Below are 16,531 nucleotides of genomic sequence, written 5' to 3'. Positions count from 1 at the left end.
CCAAGATGGTTTCTTGTCCAGTTGTATTTTTTAATACTATTGGGAGAAAAGATCTTTCTTGAAATTAACTTCTGATGAGGATGATAGGTTGCCAATGGACCTCCAGTTGGGTTTGCAACTAGTACGATCTCATACCACCCATTTTCTCTTAAACCTTGAGTATTTTCAGCAGGAAACAGGCTTTTCTTTCCTCCAAAGACAGTGGTACAAGACACGTAGGGTCCTGACGCACAGCATTTCCACTCAAAGCTCTGTGAAAGGACCATGTGGTGATGTTGGTTGTCTTCTCTTCTCTCCAGGCTACGCTCGAGGACTGCGTCTCATTGCGACTGCTGAATGACAGCGAGGAGGACACATCTCCAGCAGACCAGAAGACCAAGAAATACAGTTTGTCTCAGCTCACAGAGCTCCAGAACAAGCTTATGTTGATTGCCACCAAGGTTGAGCAGGGCAGAGAGGAGGCAAACCGTTTCTTGGAGGTAAGTCACAGCATGGCACCAACATCTGCCTGAAAAACTGTGGCCGTTGGGTTTGGGATTTTCCTGGAGTTATTTCCAGGAGACTCATCCGTGACCTGTAATTCTGGTCTTTGAGGAGCAGAGGTGTTGCTCTAGGATGACACCCTCTTCCCAAGCTACAGGAGTGGGATCTGCTTGCCGAAGCATTGTTCTTCACTTGCGGTGCCCAACAGCCCAACCAAGACCTTTCATACTTCACTATGGAGGGACTCACAGAATGGTTTGGGTTGGAAAGGACTTCTGAAGGTTATCTAGTCCAACTCCCTCTGCCATGGATGGGGACATCTTCTAGTAGATCAGGTTGCTCAAAGCCCCGTCCAGTGTGACTGTGAACACTTCCAATGATGAGGCATCCACAACTCCTCTAGGCAACCTTTTCCAGTGTCTCACCACCATCACAAAACATTTCTTCCTTAAGTCTGACCTAAATCCACCCTTTTTCAGTTTAAAACTGTTATCCCCTGGTCTGTCACTACAGGCCTTGGTAAAAGGTCTCTCTCCATCTTTCTCCTAACATCCAGTCTAAACCTCTCCTGACGAAACTTCAGGTCATTTCCTCTCGTCCTATCACTTGTTACTTTGGGAGAAGAGACCAACCCCCACCTCACTACAACCTCCTTTCAGGTAGTTGTAGAGAGCGAGAAGGTCTCTTCTGAGCCTTCTTTTCTCCAGGCTGAACAACCCAGTTCCCTCAGCTGCTCCTCACAAGACTTGTGCTCCAGACTCTTCGCCAGCTTTGTTGCCCTTCTCTGGACACACTCCAGCACCAAAATGTCCTTCTTGTAGTGCGGGGTCCAAAACTGAACACAGCATTTGAGATGTGGCCTTACTAGTGCCGAGTACGGGGACACGATCACTTCTTCAGTCCTGCTGGTCACACTGTTTCTGGTACAAGCCAGGATGCTATTGACTGCCTTGGCCACCTGGGCACACTGCTGGCTCGTACTCTTGTGCTGGAGACCTGGTGGGGTCTCACCACATCAGTATAGAGTCCCATGGACTTAAGTACATTGAGGTTCTTTGGGTGGTCCCGTACCTGATCTCCTACTATAGGAGGGACTTCATTCCCCCAGTCTCTGCCATAAAGTCCAGGGACTTGAGAGATGTGGGAAGAGAGATTATCACCGAAAAACGAGGCAAAAATTTGAATATCTGTCTTCTCCATGTCAGTTGACACCAGCTCTTCTGTCTCACTTACCAGAGGGGGTACATTTTCTTTAATCTTTCTCTGGCCGACATAACTGCAGAAGCCCTTCACACTCTTCACATCCCTTGGCAAACTTGGCTCCAACTGTTCCTTAGCTTCCCTGATCCGCTCCCTGCACATCCAGGCAGCGTCCCGATATTCTTCCCAGGATACGTGTCCCTGCTTCCGCTGCCTGTACCTTCCCTTCTGACACTGCAGTTTGACCACAGGTCCTAACTGAGTCATGCTGGTCTCCTGCCTTCCTCGCCTGGTTTCTTACCCGTGGGAATTGAGAGCTCTTCCATGCTATGACAGATGTTCTCAAAGAGCTGCCAGCTCTGTTCAGTTCCTTCGTCCCTGAGGGGTCCCATTCACTAATTCCTTAAACCACTGCAAGTTTGCTCTCCTCACATTCTGGGTCCTGACTCTGATCTTCGCCTGGCCTGTGTCCCTCAAGATTATGAATTCCACCAGGGCATGGTCACTGCAGCCCAGGCTGCCACCGATCTTGACATCTCTAATTAATTCACCTGTGTTGGTGAGCAACAGGTCTTCTCCCCTGGCTTATGGAATTATCCCAGGCTCTCTCCAAGAATCTCCTGGACTGCCTACATCTTGCTGTGCTGCTGTTCCAGCGGACGTTGGGGGACTGAAGCAGTATCCTGCAGATCCCCAGCAGGATCACGGCATGTGAGTGGGATGCTTCCTATAGTCAGAGTAAGAACGCTTCGTCAACAGGCTCCTCTTAATCGGGTGGCCGGTAGTAAACACCGACCACGAGGCTCCCTTTGTTGTCTTTGCCCCTAATTTTTATCCAGAAGCTCTTAACTTGTCCTTTTTAGAGGAACATGCCCTAATTCCCTTGAGGCATTTCACAAGTGTTTCCCTCTTGGTTCCTTTTACACCAGCAGCCCCTGACTCTTCTCTGTTGCTCAAAACTATCCCCTTCCCCTGTTAAACCTAGCTTAAAGCTCTCCTTAAGCCTGGACAGCTTCTAGGTGAAGACCCTCTTGCCCCAGTTGGTCAAGTGAATCCCATCATCTCCCAATGGACCTGGCTTCTCAAAGGTAAATCCAAATTTTCAAAGGTGAGTCCAAATTCTCAAAGGTGGGTCCAAATTCTCAAAGGTAGACCCACCTTCTCAGAGGTAGATCCAGCATCTCGGAGGTAGATCCATGATCATAGAAGCCTAAACCTTGTGTATGGCACCAGTCACACAGCGAGATGCTCCAATCCCTTCATTGTCTTCCCTGGCCTCTCTCCAGTATGGCCATGTCTCTCTTGAACTGGGGAACCAACAGCTGAGCTGTACAGATCTTGGGAAGAAAGCGTGACCTGAGCAGTGTTTGGAAGCTGTTGAGAACATGCTGCAGTACGTGATCCATTTCCCTCTTGTCTCTTTGATGTGTCACAGATATTAGAAAAAGTTGAAACGGTTGGAAAGCTGTACCTGGAGCTTCTCAGCTTTGGCAACATCCTCTTCATGGACTGGAAAGCTGACATCTACTGCAACGCCCAGCAACGTGTGACAATCTACACCGAGTTTGGAATTGCTGGGATCCTTGTTCATAGCACAAGACCCGTCCTGGAGGAGCTGGACAGCCTCTCTAAAGCGATGGAGCATTGCCTGGTAGAGTGGAAGAAGTATCTGGAGACTCAAAGAGACACCTACTATCATCTCAACCTCTTCACTGCACACCAGCTCTTCTACTTATGCAGCCAATTGGCCAGAGTCCAGAAGGGCATCATAGAACCGCAGGTGCTCATCATGCTTTCCGTCATCAAGCACGACATCAAAGAGGACGACATCAAAAAAGCCCTGGAGGATGCGCTGATGACTCCTCTGGACTCCATGAATACGTCGGCGGGAGATGAGGAATCGGTCACCTGGCACGACTACATCTTTCGTTTCCCCCAGCTCATTAAGAGCTTGGCCGAATCGGGCTACGATGAGTCGGTGGCAAAGGCCGCCTTGCAGAGCTGCCTGTCCAACTCGCCCATCACAGAGCAGATGCTCATGGATTTCGCCTTTGAACAGGGCGACAACGAGGAGCGGGTCGAAGAGCTCAGCAAGTTGTATGAGGAGACGAGAGAAGCCTTCCTGCAGAAGAGACGGAAATTTAAGACCACGAACAGAGACGATGTGGACCAGGTTTCCTTCAGCACCCTGGCGCACGATGAGTTGGCCACCTCCTTTGAGAGTTTACCGTCAATTTACGACAAGGTGCGTCTGCTCTGGGATGCCTACTGCAAGAAATTCGCTGGCCTAGTGTCCGATAAATACATAGGCTTGGATGTTTTTGGGGAGACGTTGAAGCGCTTGGCCGCTCTGGAAAGCACACGGGTTGGGAGAAGTTTACCTGTTGGCTTTGAAGCAGGGAAACCGCTTCTTGTCCTGTGTAAGGAAGAGGAAATGTTACCCAACATGTTATTCATCTACCAACATACTGAGATGGCGCCTCTTCCATCATACGACGAGGTCCTGGTGTGCACACCCAACACGGAGGAGGAGGAGGTGGAGCTGCTTGTCAGGAGAGCCCTTTCCCCGGGTTCTCAAGACCAGAAGATCTACTGTTTGCTGGGCGCTGATAAATTAGTTTATAAAGTTTCCAAACAACTTGAGTCCCACTTCTTCCGCCTGGTGCAATTTTCCAGCATCCCCAACTACCAATTCATCATCTTCTGCAACGCCAAAGCTCACAATTCCTACGTTATCACGGCCTTTGATGCCTACAAGGTGGTTTTCCCTTGCTACTCCAAGACAGAAATCCAGAACTACCTGAAGATGCATCTGACAGTGCCAAGCGGGACGGCCCCGGTCGCTCAAGCCTTTGAAGAGCCCCATCAGCAGAATGTGAAGTTTGTCTTTTCGGAGCGAGCGGGAATGGGTAGGTTTCTGAGGAGTCGTATTCTGAGTTGTACCTCAAACTAAGGAGGCAAGGTGGCACACCGTGCTTTTGGGGAGAGATTTCCTTGGTTTGGGTCACGTGCAAGTGTAGAAGGGTAGCTCGATCCATGATCATCTTTTCCATTCCTTAGGGAAGTCGCTCTTTGTGGAAAATACCATCAGAAAGGTCCATGCCCGGCTAGGTGGCACGCTACCGCTTCATAAAACCATTAGGCTCATGGAGTCGGACGTCGATTTCCAGTTCTTCGTGGAGGAACTCTTGTCCTTCAAGGAATCTGTGCCCAAAATTCAGCCCAGCATCTTCCACATTGATGTTTCTCCAGTGGTGAGTGCTTGGGTCTTAAAGTGGACAGGAAGAGGTGGTGAAACCCAAAAGACCCTACACACAGGGAGGGAGGGAAAGAGGTGGAAACTCAAATCCAGCCCCATCAGAGCAGCAAGCACGTTTTGGCAGAATTCTGCATCGGTTTTAATTTGGTTTTGTTTTTTCTTTTTGCCCTGCCAGGTATCGAAGGGTCTCTACCGGCTGCTGATTGACTTGTGCATCCTGCGGCACATCCAGAGCCCCGACGGCTTGGTCTGGAAGTGCAAACCCTCTCATCTCTACTTGATTGAGTACCTGGCAAAAGGGAAAGGTGTTAGCAGCACGAGGAAGCAAGAGGTATTTTGGGGGGGGTCTGCATTCGGGCTGGAGGAACTGTTGAGGCTGGGCATGAGTAAATCTGCTGAACTCCAATGTCTCCACCGGAACGATGCACAGTTTAGAGTCTGTGTCTCCAGTGGGGCAGTATCTCACCTCACACAGAAGCAACCAGGTCAAACACGTTCTCTACTGAAGTGAAATATCAGGCCCTGTGCTGAGTTTGGGAGGAAAATGGGAGCTTTTTCATCCCGATTTTGCTGTGACTCGAACCTCACGCATGTTTTTAAAGCCAGTTTGCACCCGAACCATGCTTTAGAGTTACTGAAGGTGTGAAACACACCCCAGATTCACTAGTGGTTGATCCATCTTCTGGGGTTCCTCACCATACCTTGAATATTGACTGAGTTCAGGTCCCTCCATCTCCAAAAGGAGTTAGTGGAACAGGAGAAAGCATAGGAGAAGGTGACAAGATCACCCAACCCGAGACAGGATGCTGGGCAAGACAGACTTTAATGGCTGTAGGGTTTTCAATCTGCCTGAAGGCTTGCAGAGATCTCGGCATTTCGATGTTTTTTCCCAGGCTGCCGAGCCATTTGTGACCAGGGGAAACAAAAAATGGGTTTTGGGGGTTGTGGACAAATGCGGGAGGTTGGAGAATGGTCCTCACGGTGATTTGTGTCCTCTCGCTTTTAGATTTCCATCGAAATGGAAGAAAAGTTCCTGGATCTTTTTCCTACCGTGGAGTGTGTATCACCGCTGCAGGTGCTTGACCTGCTGGGAGGTTGCAGCTCTGTCCTTCCTGCGAAACTGAGGGAGAAACAGTTTGACCGGGATAAGCTAAATAGTGACGTTTTCCAAAGGTCCTACCAATATCTCAGCAGACACAAACAAAAGAAAGACCTTGACCTTTTCACTTTTGTTCCTGGAAGGACTGAAGGGACAGAGAAAGAATGCCTGGCGTGCTTGGTGGAGTTCTGTGGGAGAAGCAACCCCTCCTGGACTGAGCTCAGCAACTTCACACGCTTCTTGAACTTCCAGCTAAGGAAGTGTGAGAAATCGGTCTTCTGCAGTCCAGTGGTCGGAAGACAGTTCTGTGGCTTCAAAACATTTGTCGTCAAGTTCATGATCGCCATGTCCAAGGACTTCGCCATGCCTTCCCTCCACATGTCCGATGAAAGCGTGCCAAGTGAGGAGGGGAAGGAGATGGACAGTGTTTTGAGGGAGTACCAGCTAAGACGCAAGTGGGAGCAGGAGTCTCACCCTTACATAGTCTTCCACGCTGAGGATGATTCCATGGAGTTTTTGGGTTTTCATGTCAACCAGAACTTCGACGCGATTGATGCTTATTCCCAGGCTGTTTTGGAGAAGGCAGTTATGAGCAAGCATTTATACGTGACTTTGGCACTCCAAAATGTTCCTTTCAACAAGAAATTTGAAACCTTATCCAGAACCGAGCAGCTGGAGGCCCTCTGCAGAGTTTTTGGTGTGAAATGCCAGGAGGATCCAGATACTTCTTACCAGTTGACTCTGGACAACACCATGAAGATGCTGGCGATTCACCTGCGGTTCCAATGCGGGATCCCCGTGATCATCATGGGTGAAACCGGGTGCGGGAAGACGAAGCTGGTGCAGTTCATGTGCAACCTGCAAGGGGCAGGCAGGAAAGTTCAGAACATGATGGTGGTGCGCGTTCACGGCGGCACCACCTCCAAGATGATCCAGGAGAAGGTGAGGCAGGCCGTCAAGCTGGCACACGCTAATGAAGAAAAGCACAACGTAGACACAGTGCTGTTCTTCGACGAAGCCAACACCTCCGAGGCCATCTTTGCCATCAAAGAAGTGCTGTGCGACCGCAGCGTCAATGGAAAGCGGATTTCCACCGACCGCTTGAAAGTGGTGGCTGCTTGCAACCCTTACAAAAGACACACCAAGGACACCATTGAGAAACTGGAGAAAGCTGGCTTGGGATACCGAGTCCGGAGTGAAGACACCCTGGAGAAGCTGGGCTACGTTCCTTTGCGGCAGTTGGTGTATCGGGTGCAGCCCCTTCCTCCCAGTTTGTTACCTCTGGTCTGGGATTTTGGGGAGCTGAACGAGAAGACGCAAAGCCTGTACATCAGGGAGATTGTGAAGTCCATCGTGGAGACCAAGATCCCTGCGGGAAACCTGGATGTCTTCACCAGTGTCATTTCGGCCTCCCAGAAGTTCTTGAGAGAGAGGAAGGACGAATGCCAAGTGGCCAGCCTCCGGGACATAGACCGCTGCATGAAAATAGTCCTTTGGTTTTATAACTTGAGAGACCTGCTTTTCCCCGAGATTGATGACAAGAGGCGGAGCGAGAAGAAAGAGGAACTGAGCCTAAATGCCACGCAAAGGGCTTTGGTCCTCTCGGTAGGGGTCTGCTATTACATGTCTCTGGAGAGCCGCCAAGAGTACCTGGAGGAGGTGGCAAAATGCTTCTCAGTCCCTGCGTCCCAGCTCCAGGAAGAGATTGAGTTGTGCCAACAGGTGTTTCTTGAGAACCTCTCGATTTCGAAGCCGATAGCCCGCAACAACGCTCTGCGGGAGAACATCTTCATGATGGTTGTCTGCATGGACCTCCGGGTGCCGCTCTTTCTGGTTGGAAAGCCAGGAAGCTCCAAATCTCTTTCCAAAACCATCACCATAGATGCCATGAAAGGCCCGTGGTCCAGCATGCCATTGTTCAAAAGATGCAAAGAGGTCCAGCTGCTCTCCTTCCAGTGCAGCCCCCATTCCAAACCAGAAGGCGTCATCTCCACTTTCCGACAATGTGCTCAGTTCCAGAAGGGCAAGAACCTGAACGAGTTTGCATCCGTGGTCCTGCTGGATGAGATTGGTCTTGCAGAAGACTCGCCTGATATGCCGTTGAAGACGTTGCATCCTCTTCTGGAAGATGGATGCGTTGACGATGAGCAGGTGGAGGATTACAAGAAAGTTGGCTTTGTGGGTATCTCCAACTGGGCCTTGGATCCTGCCAAAATGAACAGGGGCCTCCTCGTCTTCCGGACAGAACCTAGCAAGGATGAGCTGGTGAAGACAGCCAAAGGCATCTGTGCTGGCCAACCTCACCTGGAAAGAATCGAGCATTTGTTCTCCATTCTGGCTGACTTCTACTGCAACGTGCTGAAAACACAGAAGACAGAGTTCTTTGGGCTTCGTGACTTCTACAGCTTAATCAAAATGATCGTGTTCTACACGCAGGACATGAGGCACGGTTCTTACGAGGAGCTCCTTGTCAAGGCCATTCAGAGAAACTTCGGAGGCTCCAGAGATATCCATCCTCTGGAAATCTTCCGTAACTGCACCAGCGAGATACGTCTCACCTCCGTGACGGAGACCAGCTGCATCCGTCTGCTGGAGGAAAACATGGACAAACGGCAAGTGGGATTCATGTCTCGTTACCTCCTCTTGCTGACAACCAACAACGCCGCCTTTCAGATCATCCAGATGACCCACCTGATAGACACCAACAACTGCGACATCATTTTTGGCTCCGGTTTCCCACGGGACCAGGATTACTCCCAGGTGTGCCGCTCTGTGAACAGGGTGAAAACTTGCATGGAGATAGGCAGGCCCGTTGTCCTCCTCAACATCCAGAACCTTTACGAGAGCCTCTACGATACCCTCAATCAATGCTTCGTCAGCCTGGGGGGCAACAACTACGTTGACCTGGGCCTCGGCACTCACCGGGTGAAGAGCCGCGTGAAGGAGGAATTCCGGCTGATCGTTATAGAGGAGAAGAACGTGGTCTACACGGAGTTCCCCACCCCTCTGCTGAGCCGTCTGGAGAAGCATTGCTTGGACATGAACACCATCCTCAACTGGCAACAGAAGGACCTGAAGCGGGACCTGGAGAATTGGGCCAATCAGTTTGTCTGCATCAAAAAGCCGGATTTGTTCAAGGCCTGGTCCCACACGCTTGCTCCCAAGGAACAGGATGTCTTCATCGGCTTCAGCGATGACACTTCTGCCGCCATCGTGCTGGAGAGCTCCCAGCCTCACTGCAGAGGCTATGAACCCTACGGAGACCAGGTCTTCTCCACTGCCACAAGCAAACTGGTGGAGTGTGCCACTCCTGACTCCATCCTGCGCCTTAAGTACTCTGCTCTGGAGGACGCTAAGCAGATCCAGGACCTGTATTTCATGGAGCAGCAGCACAATGACCTGGCCAGCCTTTTGTGTGAGACGATGAAGCAGCAGCAGCAGAAAGGGAGCCCCACTGGGCCATGCCTGCAGGTACCCGTGCTTGGCTGTTTGGTTTCCAAGCGAGCATGGTGGCCCCATGATCTTGGTTGGGCCAGGAGAACAGTGGATTTACGTCCACCTTCTTCACCTCCATGGTCATATGCAGCCAGGGTAGACTCTGTCCTTCCTCGGGAGGCAGATGAGACCTGGGATACTTGGGGCACCTTCCAGCTGCCTGTAGATGAGCACCAAGCACCGATGGAGATACCCTGGAGGATCTCACCCGTTTGAGGCAGCAGGACAACCTGTTTTGCTTTCCCTTTTGACCACAGGTCTCCACCCATGCCAGACTGCTAAACCAGAAGGATTTAGGAATGCTGAGGAAGATGCTCCATCTCCCGGGTACAATCCAGTGCCTCTTCCTGAGCCAGTTCGACACTGAACATGCTTTCCGCCAGGACCTCAGGTGGGCTTTTGATGTTTCTCTTCTTCAGCCTGGGGGGTGATTCCCACTTCCCGCAGTGCTTTGGGGTGAGGTGGGGTGAGACCGTCCTGGGAGAAGGCGTTAAAGAGGCCGTTTCATTGCAGGAATTTCTTCAGGGACCCCCAGGAAGTGAGGTTGCTCCTCGTGCAGTTTCACTTAGATGAGCCTCAGAGCAGCAAAAGACTCCTGGCCTGTGCCAAGTAAGCAGCCGTCCTTCCTCCCTCTTTCCTTCTTCCTTCCTCCCTCCTTCCTCCCTCCTTCCTCCCTCCTTCCTCCCTCCTCCCTCCCTCCTCCCTCCTCCTCCCTCCTTCCTCCCTCCTCCCTCCTCCTCCCTCCTTCCTCCTTCCTCCCTCCTTCCCTCCCTCCTTCCCTCCCTCCCTCCTTCCCTCCCTCCTTCCCTCCCTTCCTCCCTCCCTTCCTCCCTCCCTTCCTCCCTCCCTTCCTCCCTCCCTTCCTCCCTCCCTTCCTCCCTCCCTTCCTCCCTCCCTCCTCCCTCCCTCCTCCCTCCCTCCTCCCTCCCTCCTCCCTCCCCTCCCCTCCCCTCCCCTCCCCTCCCCTCCCCTCCCCTCCCCTCCCCTCCCCTCCTCCCTCCTTCCTCCTCCCTTCCTCCCTCCCTTCCTCCCTCCCTTCCTCCCTCCCTTCCTCCCTCCCTCCTCCCCTCCCTCCCCCCTCCCTCCCTCCCTCCTCCCTCCTCCTCCCTCTCCTCCCTCCCTCCTCCCCTCTCCTCCCCTCTCCTCTCCTCCCCTCTCCTCCCCTCTCCTCCCCTCTCCTCCCCTCTCCTCCCCTCTCCTCCCCTCTCCTCTCCTCCCCTCTCCTCCCCTCTCCTCCCCTCTCCTCCCCTCTCCTCCCCTCCCCTCCCCTCCCCTCCCCTCCCCTCCCCTCCCCTCCCCTCTCCTCTCCTCTCCTCTCCTCTCCTCTCCTCTCCTCTCCTCTCCTCCCCTCTCCTCCCCTCTCCTCTCCTCTCCTCTCCTCTCCTCTCCTCTCCTCTCCTCTCCTCTCCTCTCCTCCTCCTCTCCTCTCCTCTCCTCTCCTCTCCTCTCCTCTCCTCTCCTCTCCTCTCCTCTCCTCTCCTCTCCTCCTCCCTGACCTTCTGCTGATGTTTCCAGGTACTGCATCACCGACGAGCGCTGGAGGTCAGCCAGCCCCCACCTCTTGCACGTCGTGCTCATCACTAAAGTCCCGCGGGTGCTGGGGGGGTGCAGCTACCTGGCTTTTGACAGCGGTAAGGTCACGCTCGCTGCTTGGGGGCGGGAGGAGAGTGGCAGGGGAGGATGAAGACGTGCAGAGAAGACACCTCTAGTGCTGGCTTTTCCATCTCTCTCGCTGTCTTCCTGCCCTGCTCGGCTGCGAAATCCCAGCAGCCAAGCTCACTGCTTTTCCAAAGGGTTGATGCATCACAAAACAGCAGATGGACTCACCCATCCTCTTGCCTCTCCAGGTGGCTGGAAGTCCATCCACTTGGATGACCTCATGCCCCCAGAGGACTTTAAGGCCAATCTCGGCCAGCTCTCTCAGATGACCATTGCAGAGATTTTCATGAGCAGCTCCCTGCAGCGTCTCCCAACAGGTAGGAAGACTCTTACCATAAACCCAACATCTTCCCACTGCTGTCCCTTTCAGAAACCCCACTGCCCCATCCTCCCATGTCCCACCTGTTGAGAAGAACACACCCAGATCAAGCAGATCCCAAGCTGTGGGTCCCAAGAGCACTTGCTGCTTCTGAGGTCTTCATAGCACTGTAGTCTTTGCCTCCTGATGGGCCAACTGTGATGATGGAGTAGCAGTTAATGATGGCAAACTAGCTGTGCCACCGGGGACTTCCGTGTGGAGTCAACATGAGCTTCCTGACCCCCACTCTTTGACTAGATGGTTAGGCAAATGAGGCAGAAACGGTTTGATCCATCATTGCAAGCCAACTCTGGGTGGCTCCTTGAATCCATGTTCTCGTTCAGAGATGTCCAGCCAATTGCTCCCCAAGCCTGAGGGTCACGTGTCGTCAAGACGCTGATATCAAGCAGGTGGGGTGGTTTCCACCCCAGCGCTGCTTTATTTCTCCCTGTTGATGGTCGAGGCACTTCCGACACCTCCTGTGGATCGAAGTGTCTCTTCTTGGGGGTTTTTGCAGCTGAGTTGTGTGGTTCATTGTGGTTTCAGGTTCTCCAGAGGATTCTGCTGCCCTGGGAAGTCTCCCCGAGTCTGATCTTTCCCCAGAGGAAAACGTATGGTTTTTTTTTTCTTTTTTTTCTCCTCATTTTAGTTACTTGTCATTGTGCAAGAACTGGCTTGGGTATCAACAGACATTTTGGGATCTGCTTTTGAAGGTCCTTGCTTGGGCTGGTACCTTGTCACATGAAAGAATAGCTGCAGGTCTTCCTGGGTCACACTGTGAGGTTGACGTTGGGTGGTGGTCTCTCAGCCCCTCTGTGAGCAACCGGCACAAGACCAGAAGCCTTTTGTCACTGTCAGCAAAGCAGCATCCCTTACCAGAGACATCAGCAGCTCTCCATGCCCCGGGAGCTGACTTAACCAGGTTTTGTTGGGATGGTGAGATGGGAACACACCTCAGAGCCCGCTGTGCAAAGTTCTGGAGAAGAGATGTCCCAGGATAAGCATCCCCAGGCCAATGAGACCAAAGTAGTGTTGAACAACCAACTGACCTCCAGTCTTTTCCAGCCACAGTTCCTCAACGTGGACACAATGATCAAAGGGAGCATCCAGAAGGCTGTGATCCAGCTGGAGGACAAGAAGGACAACAGCCAGCGTCCAACGGAGAGAATCAAGATCCTTCACAGCTTGCTTTTCCACGCTCAGAGTAGCGGTACGTGTGAGTAGAGAGAAATAGAAGCAGCTCCTTCTTGCACCTTGCAAGCCGTATGGCAAGAAGAAGACAACAAACAGTTTAAGAGCCAGTTCTGGTGTCCCTCAAAGCAGAGATGGGTGGGAAAGTACCCGAGAGACAGGGTGTGAGGTGGCATGGGGCCTCCTTCACCTCGCTGCACAGTTTCTCGTGTATGATCAGAATCTGTAGTAAACCACAAAGCAGACCTTGGACGATGATCCCAGACAGATGTCACTTGCCAATGGAAGTTGGTTTCCGCATAGGACAAATTAAAAAAAGCCCTAGGTGTCGTGATTTTTTTTTTTTTAAGTGGAAAGCCATGGCAACCAAAATCCCTTGCAGGTTTTTGACGGAGTCTCCTATTTGGAGAGGAGCACCAGGAGAGTTTTAACCCGCACTGTTTTGTGATTAGTTTCCAGCCACTTTATGACCATCCTGAAGAAAAGAATTTGTTACCTCCTGCAAGAACGAGAGAAAACGAGCCAAGATCCAAGGGGATGGATTTTCCGCAGGGCACTCTCTACCGAATTCATGCTGGAAGACACATCATTCAGGTAGAGCTGATTGGGTGCCGCCTTCCTAATGTCAAGTAACTCTGTCCCTAAAACTGCTCCGCGTGAAGTGTGAGGCACCTTGCGTGAAGGCCAATATGTGACAATCAAGAAGTGTCTAAATACGTGAGGTTTTTTACCAGCCTAGAACAAGGCAGGGGCTTGCTGGAAGGTCACATTCAGTCTCAAAAGCAAAAAATTAAGAGAATTGTTGATTTTTGCTGGAAGCGAACAACGTTGGTTGAGTGTGACATAGACGAGGACTTCAGGACGGCTAGTGTCAAGGCTGGACGTCCATGTGTCAAGGCTGGACATCCATGTTTGGCGTTTTCAGAGTGGTTGGGTTGTTTTGGTTGACTTGTGGGTCTTTAAGACTGGTGCTGTCCCCGGGGCAGAGGAAGGTTTCTTGGTGGGAAGCAACGTAACGAGCCGCATCGTCTCCTTTTTCAGGCAAGCGCTCTGGGTGCACCTGGAAGATATCGTGGCGAACGTCTTTGCCCAAATTCTCGCTGTGGTGGATGCCAATAACAACCTGGATCACATCTCTCAAGGCTCTCCGCTCGCAGAACTGTGGCTCCAGATGTTCCAAGAAGAAACGTTCCTAAAAATTAAATACACCAGGAAGTAAGAGGCAGGGTGTAAATGTACAGCGAGGTCGTTTTCCTTAGGACAGTAACAGCTGGTGTTTTGTGGTGGAAGTGTAGCTCATGCGTGAGGTGCAGGTGTTTATAACCAACCATGGAAGGTCTTGGGTGTCAAGCCACTGGCACCAACACTTCCCTGTTATTTGAAGCTGCCAGCAAAACTGGCTCCTTCCCTGCTCTTGCACAGCTTTCCCTGTTCCTACCAAACTTCTCCCCAGGTTTCTGAACCCTTTTAAAGAGAACACTCGTCAGTGGGAGGTGGGAACTTCTCTGAAGTGGTCTGTCTCTGGATATCTACGGTCTGTCGCACGATTTAATGCTTCTTCCGGTGCTGTTTGAATTCAAGGGCGGCAGATGCCAAGATTGCCGTGTTATCCATGACTGAGGACCCCAACACCTCCCTTGTCTGCCAGTTTCCATTCAGCTGGGTTTTGAAAGCCTACCTGGACGACATATGGGAGAAGGTCTATCAAATGAAAGGTAACACCAGACTTTCCACGGGAAACTTTAACTCAACAGAGCTGCCCAAAATCCACGTCCTTAGTAGGAGGAACCATGGGGACTGTGTTCCTCACGCCTCTCAAATGACCCAGAGCTGTGTGGTGTGTTCCTTTCTGTGTTATATCTTCTCTTGCATTGTGCCCCTTTGCACATCGCCTTGCCCTCAGCCACACCTCCACCTCAGCCTTAATGAGGAGCTCTCATTTTCTGCCATGTCTTTGCTGTCCCTTCTAGATCAACCAGAGAAGCCTACAGAGGAAGTGGCCAGATTCTACCAAACCTTCATTGAGAACGTCTTGATGCCGGATGACAGCAATCCAGACATGCTATGCTGCTACACCAATGATTTTCTCAGGATGGCTTTCCCTGGGCAAGATGTTTCCGTCTATGAGGTGAGTGGGGTTGGGTAAAGCATCGTCTTCAACTGGCGTTGGCTTTAGCCCTTGTCCTGTCCTTCCTGGTCAGATCCGATGTTTTGATAAGCCCTTCCTTGTGCTTCTCTGTGGCTACTCCTCAACTGTTATGAACATTCTGTCTTAATTCCACCTGAGGAACTATTTTTGATGAGGAAACTTCATATGGGATACCACAGCGATGCTGAGCATCTCACCGTAGTCCTGCTGCTGTTTGCTTTGAGCAGAAATAACACTTTTTATTTTACCTGCAGATTCTATCCAAAGTCTTCCTGGCCAGCGCAGAACAACTCTGCTCCTCCGTGGGCAGAGGGGAGATGGGCTTCTCCCCAATTTGGCTTCACATGGACTATTTCTACCTCCGAGATGATTATCAGCTCTTCATTGACATAGCAAAAAGCAACGACGCTGTCACAAGCGAGCTGCAGGCAATGTATGAAAAGAACCCTACAGAAATGGTGAGCAAGGAGCCTGTTTGCCCTCTAACCCTTCTCCTACTGCGTTTGAACATGGTGGTCTTCACAACTTCCATCACTTAATTACGTGCTATGTAATTAGTGAGACGTTCTTGTGTTTGGGTCACTCTGGGAATCGCGTTGAAGGCCCCTCAGACTCTTAGGCCCTAAGATGGGTGGGATTGATTTAGTTGTGCTTCGGGGGGGGGGGGGTTCCAGCTCCTTAGCTGGCCACATCCACGTGGAGACGTCTGCATCCCTCCTAGATGCTTATTGCTTGGAGCATCAAGCTGAGGTTTTTACAGAATTTCCCATAGTGACTCCCAAGATACTTCTTTCTCCAAGGTCCAGTGAGGCTCAATAAAGCCCTTCTTGATTTACAGATGCCAGAACTTTACCCACAAAAGTCCATTTCTTTCTAACTTAGACCTGTCAACTACTCCAAAAGCTTTACCAACATCTAGTCATGCATGATCCCTTCGCTCTGTGCCACCCACCAGTGAGGTCAGTTCTTTAAGCAGACTCCAGCTTTCTTTTTCTTTTGCCAATGTCATTTCAGTTTGTCACTCTTGATGCCTTGAACATTCTCTTGAAGAAAGTGCAGCCCTCTGAAAATGGACTTTTGCCCTTTGACGCTTGCGTAGCATGGCTGAAAAGCGTCAAGTCCATTAAGCCCTGGATGGAGTGGATCAGTCTGGACAACTACCAGCTTCAGTTCTACCAGAAGAAGAAGAAACTCCTGGAGAGCGTCTTGTAAGTTGAGTCACTTTCTGTTGACAGTAGCACGAGCAAACTTCTTGACATCTGAAGGACATCCAAAGCTGCCTGCCTCTTGAGGAGCTGGAGTCACGAGTCCTCCAACTGTCCACTGCTACCTCATTATGTTGCCTGTTACCACAAACATGGCAGCAAAGTGGCTCCAAAAGTAGGTGGTGGATGTTTCACCGTGATCAAATCAGTTCTGGTGGAATTTCTCCTTGATGGTGCCAAAATGCTTTCTGGAGTGGGACAAGTAGGTCTCTCCAGAGATGTCACCCAGAAATGGGCCAGCAGTTTCAGTTTGCCCCAGGCTCCATTGAAACAAGTGGCATAGACAGGACCAAGCCGTCTCTTTCTCCCTCCAATGCTATCTCAGGAAGGTCTGGTGTCCTCAGGTTACCACATCCTGCCTGGGATGAGTCAC

The 16,531-nt window shown here is 51.3% G+C and overlaps 1 protein-coding gene across 1 annotated transcript in view; it reads left to right on the top strand.

Moving 5' to 3' along the window:
* The window catches only part of LOC147526006 (E3 ubiquitin-protein ligase rnf213-alpha-like), a 48,126-nt gene that overhangs the window by 16,450 nt on the left and 15,145 nt on the right, over window positions 1-16,531 (top strand). Inside the window, exons 26-42 of the mRNA XM_086630619.1 lie at window positions 300-479; window positions 3,119-4,592; window positions 4,744-4,937; window positions 5,118-5,273; window positions 5,949-9,512; window positions 9,794-9,927; window positions 10,050-10,145; window positions 11,052-11,167; window positions 11,384-11,512; window positions 12,100-12,164; window positions 12,619-12,763; window positions 13,197-13,338; window positions 13,786-13,959; window positions 14,326-14,459; window positions 14,715-14,872; window positions 15,148-15,351; window positions 15,908-16,101. Of these exons, the coding sequence (XP_086486745.1) occupies window positions 300-479; window positions 3,119-4,592; window positions 4,744-4,937; window positions 5,118-5,273; window positions 5,949-9,512; window positions 9,794-9,927; window positions 10,050-10,145; window positions 11,052-11,167; window positions 11,384-11,512; window positions 12,100-12,164; window positions 12,619-12,763; window positions 13,197-13,338; window positions 13,786-13,959; window positions 14,326-14,459; window positions 14,715-14,872; window positions 15,148-15,351; window positions 15,908-16,101 (7,259 nt within the window). The remainder of the gene's footprint in view (window positions 1-299; window positions 480-3,118; window positions 4,593-4,743; window positions 4,938-5,117; window positions 5,274-5,948; window positions 9,513-9,793; window positions 9,928-10,049; window positions 10,146-11,051; window positions 11,168-11,383; window positions 11,513-12,099; window positions 12,165-12,618; window positions 12,764-13,196; window positions 13,339-13,785; window positions 13,960-14,325; window positions 14,460-14,714; window positions 14,873-15,147; window positions 15,352-15,907; window positions 16,102-16,531) is intronic.

Source organism: Tauraco erythrolophus, unplaced genomic scaffold, assembly GCF_009769465.1.
Source record: "Tauraco erythrolophus isolate bTauEry1 unplaced genomic scaffold, bTauEry1.pri scaffold_40_arrow_ctg1, whole genome shotgun sequence".
NCBI classification, from domain to species: Eukaryota; Metazoa; Chordata; class Aves; order Musophagiformes; family Musophagidae; genus Tauraco; species Tauraco erythrolophus.
The sequence above is the reverse complement of the archived record's forward strand: the minus strand, read 5'-3'. Positions and strand labels throughout refer to the sequence as shown.